This window comes from Pygoscelis adeliae, unplaced genomic scaffold (assembly GCF_000699105.1).
Source record: "Pygoscelis adeliae isolate BGI_AS28 unplaced genomic scaffold, ASM69910v1 Scaffold5, whole genome shotgun sequence".
NCBI classification, from domain to species: Eukaryota; Metazoa; Chordata; class Aves; order Sphenisciformes; family Spheniscidae; genus Pygoscelis; species Pygoscelis adeliae.
In genome coordinates this window covers 770897-782231 of record NW_008824753.1, presented here as the reverse complement: position 1 = coordinate 782231, position 11335 = coordinate 770897, and the positions used below count along the sequence as shown (strand labels likewise).

The window sequence follows — 11335 nt, the reverse complement described above, 5'->3', positions numbered from 1 at the left end:
ATTGGAACAGGCTGCCCAGGGAAGTGGTTGAGTCACCATCCCTGGAGGTATTTAAAAGACGTGTAGATGAGGCACTTAGGGACATGGTTTAGTGGGCATGGTGGTGTTGGGTTGATGGTTGGACTCGATGATCTTAGAGGTCTTTTCCAACCTTAATGATTCTATGATTCTATGATTCTCAGTGCCCAGCTTAATACCTTGCTCTTCATAAGAGTTTCTGGCCTTGCCAGTGAGCAGACCCTGGCCTCAGGGCAGTGTGGAACACCACTTTGCCCAGGTGGCTAGGTCACAGGTAGCAATGTGTGGCTATTTCTGCCTGTGTGCAAACCACTGCTGGGTGCTTTTAAGACCCAGGGCTTGCGGGTTCAGTTTCACACCCATGACCCATCTGGCTATGGAGTTATGCTTGCATGCTGTACGTTGACAGAGCAAATTTCATATCTGCTCATCATGAAGAGTGTTTTGGGACTTTGACTACATTAGACACGTATTTGTATTTCACTGATAAACCAGAATTTTTCCTATCCCATTGATAAACCAGAATCTTTCCCATCCAAAATGCTTGTACATGTGCTGTTGTTGTTGTGGAATCCTTGCCATCATGTGTTGTACAGCTGTGATGTCGCGTCTGTCCCTTTACCATCCCGGTGAAAAGCCAAATGTTGTACAAACCTGGCAGGCCAATAAAGCATAGCAGAACCAATGGCAAAACATGCCCCGTTGTTTCTCCTTTCTTACCCAGGTATGTACTCTGCAGGCTGTTTCCTCTCCAGGTAGGGTGGTGCCATAGCAGATTGCCTGGGAGTCCCTTTGCTTCACAGGTGACTTGAAGGTTGCGACTCAGCTCCAGTGGGCTGTAACATGATTTCCTTGTTTCTGTGTGTCTAGAGAGTGCCCTTCAGTGAACCTGCTCAAACCCTGAAAACTTGCTCCTCCATCCCCACTGGAGAACCACTGGTTGGCTGAACCACAGCCTGATATCAGTGTTGACCGAAGGGTCACTATGTACTTGGGTGTTCTTTGCCTTGGAAGATAGGTGTTCTACAGTTGTGAGCCTCTCAGTGCTGGATTGTTTCCGTGGCTGGAGCTTCTCTTGAACACCAGTTTTATATGTAAAAAATATTTTGGGTTCCCCCCCCCAAAGTTCCTAGTTGTGTGAGGTCCTCTGTAGAGTCCAGAGTGTCTCCTTTTGTTGGATTGCATTGTGGTAAAGGTGTCCTGAGAGTTCTGGCCAACAGAGCACCTTCTTAATTTTTTTGCCTTTTAGAATAAGCCAGGGGTTATTGAAGAAATAATCTTCATAGTCCTCCCCTGGGCTGTGGGCAGCATGAAGGAAGGGCTGTCCAGAGCTGCCTGCAGGTGTTTGGTCTGTTCAAAACTGCTGCCAGAGGCAGATCTGGCAGGCTGCAAACTCTTCTTTCCCCAGAAATAACTTGTGAGGATGTGTCAGAAATCTCCAGACTTACAGAGCAAGCACATCTCCCTTTCCCCCAGCACCGAGGCAGTGGGCACCTTGCCATGCTGTCTCTCACTTTGTGTTTTGTGTGCATAGCCAGAGCAGTTAGCCAGTCCGTTTGGGGGTAAGGGGGGGCTAGGCTTTAGCATGGCATTTGGGGGAGCTGGCAGGACAATCCTCTCTCTGCCACGGCTTTTCTTGTGTGATCATGGGCAAGTTGCTCATCTTTGACTCTGTTGGGGATGACAAAGCTACTGTATGGGGGGAAGAGGGTTGCGAGAGGAGTTGTCCTGCTTTCTCCTTCTCTGGGGAGCTGGTAAACACTGACTGTAGGAAGTGTGTAGTCTGAGGTAAGTAGGAGGAAAGCATGGAGAGGGCCATTTGTGTAAGGCAGAGCATGTACATTGCCCTTTGCAGAGCAGTATCCTTTCTTTCCCATGGTGCATGTGCAGCTCTGGGTGAGTACTGGTGGAGGAGGGGTACTAGTGCTTTCTGAGGAAAGGGCAATTGTTCTGTCCCACGAAACATCAGCGGCAGGTGGGGAAAGAGAGATTCAGCTGTGAGACCAAGTGGAAAAAAAGCCACAGAAATGAAAGCTCTGGCTGACTAAAGGAAGAGTTCAGTTTGGGGCGCCACCATTTTTGATGGATTTTGTTGCAAAGGGGAAAGCAGCATCAGTGATGCCTTCTTCCATGAATTAAACGAGCTGAACTGAGAAAAGCAGGCCCTGTGCTCACCTCTGTTCAAGCCTGCCAGTGGGGCACTACCACTGCATGGTGCGGGGTTGCAAGGGCTCCAGACTTGCTTCCCCGAAGTGGTCTGCGGCGGTGGCGAGTGGTCAAACTGGGGCTGGTCAGGTGCCTGGGTCCTAATCACATTCTTCATCCCTTCTTTTTTCAACTTCCAGGCACCTCAGAGCAAAAAGCCCCTGTTGAAGAAAGGGTCAGTGCTAGGCAGTTACCTGCTGGACGACAAGCCAGTCAAACGGTTAGATGGGTGTCTGTGTTGTGTTTGTGGTGTCAGTCTGTGCCCGCTGGAGTATCCTGTCAGTCAACCTGTGTCTAGTTCTCCCACCTTGGTGCTGGCTGGGTTTGGGAGCATGGGGGGTGCAGCTTGACTGTGGCTCTAGCTGCCTCTTGGCATCAGGTGGTGTTGGCTCAGCGTGAAGCTGAGGATGCTGTTAGCTAATTTCCACAGCAGGCTATGGGCCCTCCTCTGGGCTGCTTCTACATGCAGCAATGGGTGAGCAAACCTAAATGCCATCAGAAGCTATGAGAGTTCATGGGATGGAGGTCATGAAGGCTGCCTCTGACCGAGTCAGGCAGCTCCGATAAAATGAATGGATCATCTCCCAAGTGTGCCAGTTCCTCCTCAGGCAGAAATCCTGTCCACTGGCACCTCATGCCAGAGCCCATATCCCTGGGGCATGGGAGAGGGCAGGAGTTGCACAAGGCTTGTGTTCTCTCTGGCAGCTGAAAGCTCCAAGGAGAGGGCCCAGCTCCAGGTGGGTTCATCCTGCCCATCTCCCTCCACACCTGCAGATGCTCACCTGGCACACCAGGCCTCCCCTTCAGCCAGGGCAGGTGAACATGTCTGTGTGGCCAAGGCCTTCCCCCCCACACTACATGGAGACTGTACAGTGGCTTCAATACCCATGTCTGCCTGCTTGCCTGAACTGTGCTGGCATTAAGCATCAGCCCTTGTGAATGAGTTGTGTGATCAGCACACTAATATTAGCCAAAAGCCTGGCTCCTCTGAGAGGCAGGAGAGGCCAGCCCAGCCCTGACCTGGCTTGGAGCTGGATGTCCCCTGCAACTGCTGGCCCCAAACAGGTTTTAAAGGTGGCACTCTTCCCTGTTTCCTACCAGGTCTCTGCAGAAGGTTCCACTGCTTCCCAGTTTCTCCTGGTGCCAACCAGAGACATAGGTCTAGACTCAGAGTTTCTTCCAGCTTCAACTCACCCTTAATGCCTGCAGTTCTGGTAGTGGCATTTAAGAATTGAGCTTCAGGCTCCTGGGCTCATGGACTGATGAAAAACTAGGTGGAGCAGGGCTGATTCTTGAGCCCAGGCTGAGAGGTTGCTTGGATGGGTCTGAGGCAGAGCTCTTTCATGGCTGTGTGACTGGCAGACATGCTATCCGTGGGATCAGATAATGAAGTTCTCCTATCCTCCCCCCCAGCTATTTCTTGCAAAGATCCTGCTAGCTACTGCTGGCATGAACCCACCAGAAAGGCTTAACAGGTGGAGAATTCTGGCAGTGAGGGTGATGTGAGAAGGGGAGGAGTATTTGTTGGTCCTGCCTCTGTCCCAGTGCTGCGTCACACTACATTGCTTGAGAAACATGAATAAAATCCATTAGATCTGGAGTCACCGTTCACAAAGTTTTATGTTTGTCCCTCCCCCCTGCCCCCTCCGAAGGGGCTTTTGAGTCTCAGCCCCTCATTGCTGTGACTCCTGCCAGCCCTGGGAGATGAGGGCTGTCCCCCTGAGCCTGGGAGGATGTACCTATTTTCTATGGGGAGAGGTTTCAGCTGGCCTGGCTCTGGGCTGGAATTTGGGGCAGATGCATGGAGGACAAACAGGAATGTGAGCTCCCTTTCATGGGAAAAGTGTAGGCATGGCAGCAGGTGAATTTTGCAGCCCTGATGAGGTGTACTCGCAGGAGTGAGAGAGGAGAGTTGTTGCCTTGACTCCTGCACTAGTAGCAAGAGAAAAATGTTGCAGAGAGGTGGGATGTGCTGCTTCTGAAGAGATTGACTGTAGTAAGCCTCTGGTCTCTCTAATTTGCTTCCAAATGCAATCTGGTGGCCAGTGAAAGCAATGGAGATACCTGTGGTGGATAAAGCCCTTTGAGTTCTAAGCATTCTCATTCCCTTCGTCTAGTTCTTTAACCGTGGAAAGCCAAGGCAGAGCTAAGACACTGCCTTGCTCCTCAGCAATGATGCCAGTAGTTTCAACTGGTTATTCTAGCTGTTCTTCTGAAGACTGTTCCTCCACTTACCATGTCAGCTCTATCCCCAATGAACAAAGTGCATCAGCCTGCTCTTGTGTAGGCACAGTCAGTGCAACACCTATTCCCCACTACCACAGGTTGGGCAGGGGTCCTGGGGATTTCTGGCTGTTGAGAGTGCAGCGTGGCTGGTTGGAAGCTTTATAAAACAAACATCTTTCGGGTCCTGGCTTCCTTACCTAGGGCCAGGTGTGGATGCAGGCCAGAGCAGAGCCAACACCAGGCGAAGTGGCCCTGGTGTGAGCGTGCTCACTGCAATTTGCACACCTGTGGCAGGTTTCTGCTGTCCGAACTCAGTAAGACTTTGCTACAGCAGTGTTTGGAAGTGATGGGCTGGTTTCCTGGAGTACAGCTGTGTGCCTTCAGCAGAGGGCAGTAACATGCATGCACACCGCATGCAGCCTCCCAAGGATGATCAGCCAGCCCTCGCCCTACTACTTGCAGTGAAAACCCTTTTCACTAACCTCAAAACCTTTGTTACTTATTTTTGTGTTGTATTTGGTAACAAAAATAGAGGGGGGGTTGTTGCACTTTATTTTTTTTTTTAATGTTTTTCCTGTTGCCACCTTCGTATGCTTTGCGTCATTTTTCAGTACTGGGGGAAGTGGGAGGCAAAGAATCCTTGAAAAATCTGGAAGGTGGGAATTTTTATTAAAATTAATGAAATATATGTCGGAATGTGGAGTTGCAGAAGCAGGTATTGGTAGTTGTGTACTCTCGATGATAAAATATTTTAAGATTTGAGCAAAGTTTAAAGTAGCAAAAATTTTGGTTAAAATGTCATCAATAAGTTGCACAATTTGAACAAGACATACATCGGTCATTTTTTTGCATTTCATTGGGTTACTTCTGCTTTTTATATGAAACTATCTTTTGAGGGCAGATCTCAAAAGCGTTTCTGCTTGGCCTAGTTCATCAAAACACTAACGTGTGGGTAACATTTGAGTAGTATTCTGTCGACATGAGCTTCAAGTCACGGATATCTATGCAGTAAGAGTGGGATTTGGCTTACCTGATTTTAGACATTAACAGTTTGAACATATACCTGTAAGCTTTGACTGTAAAGGGGTCTAGCTCAGCTGCAGATACCCACACTGAGGACATCTCAGGGCAAGCAGGGTGAAACTTTTGCTTGCCGTGACTACCTGCACTGGACACTGGGGTGATGTAAGTAAGCCAATGTAGAATCTCTTTTCCAGTTTCAGCTTAAAATAAATGAAAAAAATACATTTAAAATGTTGGGCTCTGCTCTGATGTATTTCATCTATAATACTGTCAAAGGATTCTTGCTTGATTTGATCTTTTTTTTTTAAAGAATTTCTGCCTTGAATGATTTCTTTTCCCTAGGGGTGTGGCTGATGCCTTAGTCACAGGGAGTATGGGGAGTGTATGTATGAAGTAGAGTTCCTGCAAGCGTTGCATATGCACTAATTGGATCACACTGGTGGTTTTGGCAATTTGCAACCTGCTATTCTCACCCCCCCCTCCCCCATTTGTGGTGCCTGTGGGCTTTAATACAGACAACTGGCCTCTGCGGAACTTCCCTTCACCTTCCCAGTGGACGTAGCAGTGGAAGAACCCAACAGAAAGAACTGTAAATACTTCCCAGGCAATGGGACATGGTTGAAGACAGGAGAAGGAGGCAGCACAAACTTCGGAGAGAAGAGCAGAGACAAGGAGAGATGGTCATTGGCAGCAGATGCTGAGTGGTTGAAGATGACTTTGAAGGGTGATGCTGACTGTAGAAAAAATGCAGACGGATTAGATGATGCTCCATTGCCTCCTAGAGGTCAGCCTGTTGGCACCGAAACCAGGGTGAGTCTAATTACTTGGGGTTCTTCCTCAAACACCTGCTACCAGGGACTTGAGGGTTTCTGACTCTCCTCCCATCTAACTCCAGTTCCATAGGTTTATAATGCAGGGATCCAATGCCTAAATCAAAGCACTGTCTGCAGCTGGGCTTCTCAAAACTGCATCCCTTTCTTCCATTGTAGCTCCAGGCACTGGAACCAGCCAGCTGTTCCCCAGACCGCATCTTTAAAGTGGTGTTTGTAGGGAACTCTGGCGTTGGGAAGAGTTCCTTCATCCACCGCTTCTGCTATGACAGGTTCTTGGCTGAGCTCAATGCAACCATCGGTAAGTAATAGGGTTCCTGACTCATCTGGCTAAGAAGGGTGGGAAAATCAGCCTGGACACATGCTTTTTGCCTGTATTTTAGCCCAACTAAAGGTAAGGATGGTCCCTCACCCAATTTTGAATCAATCTTACAATTTCCCTGAACTAACCAGTGTTGATCTTGGCCATTGGCCTTGCAATGGCAAGCTGCTCTCTCCCCATCCTATCTTATGTTCATTGTTACCTTCCTGACAGGTGTCGATTACCAGGTGAAGAGTCTGATGGTGGATAACACCCAGGTTGCCTTACAGCTGTGGGATACAGCTGGACAAGAAAGGTAAGCAATTTCTGTGAGGATGCCCTACTGCCAGGCTCAGTGTAGGAAACAGGAGGAAAGGGAGAGAGTGCGTGCACCTGGTTTCTGTCTCTGGGAAAATTGTTAGCTTCAGAAGGACCAGAGAGGTTGCAGCAGCTATTCCAGTGCTGAACCTGTAGCAAAGGTCTGTTTTGGAGATTTCTAGAAGCTGTGGCTGCGAAGCGGGGCCCAGGGAGATCGCTCTGAGGACTGATGGAAAAGTAGTTTTCCATATGTCTGACCTGCATGCTTGTGGCTTCAGGTAGTCCATCCATAAATCACTCTACGGTATGGGGGTTGAAGCCCCTCTAGCCCTCAAAGCTCTCCTGCATCAGCCTGCTTCTGGGAAAAACTCCAGGACAGGGCTGCAGATTAGGACAGAAACAAAGGCTCTGGATGGACATCCTGTTCTCAGATTCAGTTGTGCTACTGCTGTCCCCAGCTGCTCACCACTACTTGCTATTCAGAGGGTGGAAAGGAGTGTGTGAATCTTTCCAGATCTGATTCAGACAAAGCCAGCTGAACTGAACTACCCTGCTGGACTCTGTCAGTGAGGCTATTGGGCCCCTTCCACTGTCCCTTCTGCTGATAGACCCATGGAAGTGATAATCCTTGGTAGAGGGGCAGTGTAGCTTCTTGTGACAGTGAATACAGGTTCCCCATTTGAAGGCCTCTAGTTTCAAAAGCATGGGCCATCACTAGATGTGATGTGATTTACACTTCATGTAAATTAGACTTTATTTAGGATGCACTTTGAAGCTGAAGATTAAAAGCTATTTCAAGGGGGCCATTAACCTCAAAAGCCTGGCAAAAATAAGGCCTTCAGGAGGCAGCCGAGGTCTTCGGAATATTATAATCCTGAGCTGTGCCAACAGAGTAATGATGCTGTCTACCTCAGTCAGCTAGACCATGTATACCTGGTGGGAATGTACTAAGTAGGACTATCTATTGAAAAACAAACTTTTCTTCCAAAATCAAGCTTCATGCTGAAGAAATAATGATTTTTGAGGGGACTCCTGTGGTTATTTCAGTGCTGAAGCTGAGCAGTAAGGGGAGTTGTTATGACATGAAGTGTGACATTTTACTGAGGCCAGATTGCATCAGAGGCCAAATTCAAGATATTGCCTCTGCAGAAGGACCTTTAGGGTAGGCCCCTGCAGCATTAGCAGGTCTTAGACATGTACTTGCAAGAGAGAACTTGGCTCAATGCTGATACTGAATAGGAGACCTGGGAAGAAACAAAAGCTTTTCTTACTTCTAGAAAAATATTAATTACTTCTAACTGGAGGTATCCAACTGTGAATATCCTATGGAAGAGATAGAGGAACCTCTTGGAGTGTGCAAGGAGAACTCCTTGGTGACTTCCCTGACACTGTTGCACGCTACATTTGATGTTTTTTCTGGAGAATCTAGCCTGTCCTGTAGTTCCAGAGGTGTACCTCAACTGCCAAAGACAGAGTCTGTGCTTTCTCAGTTGGGTGGTTTGTCAGAATGTCATGCCCTTATTGTAGTGAGAAAGAACAGGCTTCAGGCAATCATCTGAAGACTTCAGGAGGGTCACTACTTGCTGTAGGTTTTCTTGGCTCTTAATAGAATGGGAAAGCTTGTTATCCTGTGCAGGGCTGAAATACACAGCTTTCCAGTGAGATCTCAGTAGTTGTGTTGCATTTAATTCCATCAGTTTGCAATCAATGTGGTTATATCATGGCCCTGTCACAAACTGCTTACAGATTTCATGTGTTTTTTGGTGGTGGTTTGTGTTTTTTTGTTTGTGGGTTTTTGTTTTTTTGTTGTTTTTTTTTTTTAATTTATTCCCAAAATATAAGTCTGTGGTTCTAACTGGTACCCACAGGACAAAGTAGATGTCTGGTGGGAGTTTCTTCTGGAAATTGTGTCTGATTGCTGATTTTATGTATGATGGCATTGCTTTATAGATTCAAAACTGGAAACAGTATTGATGCTGAGATCTTAATTGCTGTTTTGGCAGCACTGGGGCAGACATTATGCATGCCTAGTTTATACTGTGGTACAGCTTAGTCTGCAGATTCTTGCAGAATCTAGAGAAAGGTCATGTTTTTTCCATCCATTTCCTTTTATATAGGCAGTTACCTTTTCCTATCCCACCTAAACAGATTCTTCTGTTTCTTTCCTCCTGACCTGCAAAGGTATTCCTTCCTGCTTTCTCAGCACCATGTGTTTGGAAAGACTCCTGCTTACCCATGGCTGCCTGGCCCGCCTCAAAGGTGCGAGGATCTGACCTGTCTGTCACCAGTCTGTACACAGCAGCCCCAGGGGACACATCTCATGCACAGGGGCTGCCAGGCCTTGCAGAGAGCCTGCACTAAAAGACAGATAATCCCATTCTGTTTCTTGTCACTACACAGCCGTGGTTCTGAGGGTGCCTTTGGTTTCATTTGGGCTCAGGTTTCGGAGCATTACCAAGCAGTATTTCCGGAAGGCGGATGGGATTCTGGTGATGTACGACATTACAGCCGAGTGCTCCTTCACAGCAGTGAGGAACTGGATGAGCAGTGTCCAGGTGAGAGCGGGGCCTCAGCTCTCTAATGCTGGTGGTGCTGCCGCTGCCTTGCTCCAGACCAGCTCCAACAGTCTGTCTGGGAGCAACGTTCTCCGGTGCCCCAGGAGGTCCTATTGACCGTGGGAAGATTAATTACCAGAGCAGATGCTATGGGTACTGCCTGTGGTAGTCAGTTTGGGACAAGGGGCTTCTTGTTGAAGATACCAAAGCCAGTGGTAGCCCATTAAATGAGGGAGGGCTGTTTCTAGGAGAAGATGGTGGCACCTGCCAAAACAGTAGTGTGTGTTTGTAAGCAGCCCATGTGCATTGGCAACATCTCCTAAACATGGTCACATCACACCTGTGCTCAGGCAAGGAGATCTGGTGTCCTGCCTATGCACAGGAAAGGGAGAAGGCCCCGGTGCATTTAGGCTCAGACCTGCAGCATGCATGCACAGCGCTTCGCACGATCTCATCCTGACTCTCCTTTGAGATTTCTAGATGAGACTGAAATATTAGTAACATTTTTTTTTCCTCGTTTGCTTCAACCTTAACATTTTTTTTTTCTCTTTATTTGCTGACTGTGTATTAACACTGTAGTCTGCCCCCCTGCTTTTTATTTCCAAACTCTCAATAAAAGCATTAATCTGTGGCTTGTATCTGCTAGCAGAGACAAAAATACCTGTCTGTATAATTTAAATAAGTTGTGTGTAGATGACTCAAAGCTGAAGGGAAATTGTCAAGGGTGGTTTTGTTTTGACTGTGCTGAGTCTCAAAAACCAGGATCTAAGTGAAATGCATAAGCATAGGTTGGAGGTTTCTAATATTATTAACTTCCACAGGCCTGTTGGGGGAAAAAACAAACCCCACTTAGCTATTTCTTTGGACTCTAAAAGATCAAATGTTAAGATTTTTAAAACTAACCAGCCTCTGAAAATCAGGCCCCTTTCAGGAAGGTTAAACTGAGCACACAGAAAATCAAAGCACCTGAAATCTGTAACTTTTAATAATATCTCTTTTCCTTTCCCCATCTTAGTATTTGTCTTGCTTTGAAGCTGTTCAGGTACTGTAAGTCATCCATGGCAGTCAAGTTTGGAAATAACTTGGAGCCCCACTCTGCAGTCCTTAACTCTGGTGATGTTCTAGTGAGCCAGTGAACTAGAGGAAGTTTTACCAACGGTAATGGGCTCCAGGAATCACCTAGGAATAACAGTTCCTACAGAGACCCTACACAAGAGTTGAAAGTTGCTTAGCTTGCTTGGCCAGTGGATTTTCAGCAAGGGATGGTTGAGTTTAGGACAGCACATCAGATGAATAGTACCACACATACACACAAAAATTATTGAACTTAATAAGAAGCTCTGCCTGAACTTAAATTCTGAACAGTCTATGGGGCAAACTGCTTTTCTTTAGGCTTGTTATTTCCCAGAGAGGAACTTATGTCCTGTCTCCCCTCTCTCAGCATCCCAGCTGTACATACCAAACATTTGAAATACATTCCCATAGTTTAAGCTTCCTTCCACAAATCCCTGGGGCTATTTGAGGAATGGCCCTTTAATGAGCTAAAGGGCCTGATCCTGCTGCCACTGAAGGTCTTGTTTGCATGAGCTGAACAGGATCTGCTCCAAGATATTTCCCTCTCTCAGCTGAGTCTCTAGGGTGCTTTACTCTGTTTCTTTTTCAGGAAGGTATCGAGGATGGAGCTGTGGTCTTTTTGCTTGGAAATAAAATGGATGCTGCACAGAGGGAGACCCAGAATGTGCCCAGGGTGGAGGGGGAAAGGCTGGCGAAGGTGTGACTCTCTGCTCTGCTGCTCGACCTGCTCTGCAGCCTCCCTCCAGCTGTGAGCAGGGCAGCCTGGCTGGCAGGAAGCCCTTCTT

General features: G+C 47.5%; 1 protein-coding gene across 1 annotated transcript in view; it reads left to right on the top strand.

Annotated features, from left to right (window-relative positions):
- The window catches only part of CRACR2B (calcium release activated channel regulator 2B), a 46513-nt gene that overhangs the window by 32297 nt on the left and 2881 nt on the right, over positions 1-11335 (top strand). Inside the window, exons 11-16 of the mRNA XM_009323426.1 lie at positions 2364-2443; positions 5988-6282; positions 6462-6603; positions 6838-6919; positions 9362-9476; positions 11140-11247. Coding sequence (XP_009321701.1) covers positions 2364-2443; positions 5988-6282; positions 6462-6603; positions 6838-6919; positions 9362-9476; positions 11140-11247 — 822 coding nt within the window. The remainder of the gene's footprint in view (positions 1-2363; positions 2444-5987; positions 6283-6461; positions 6604-6837; positions 6920-9361; positions 9477-11139; positions 11248-11335) is intronic.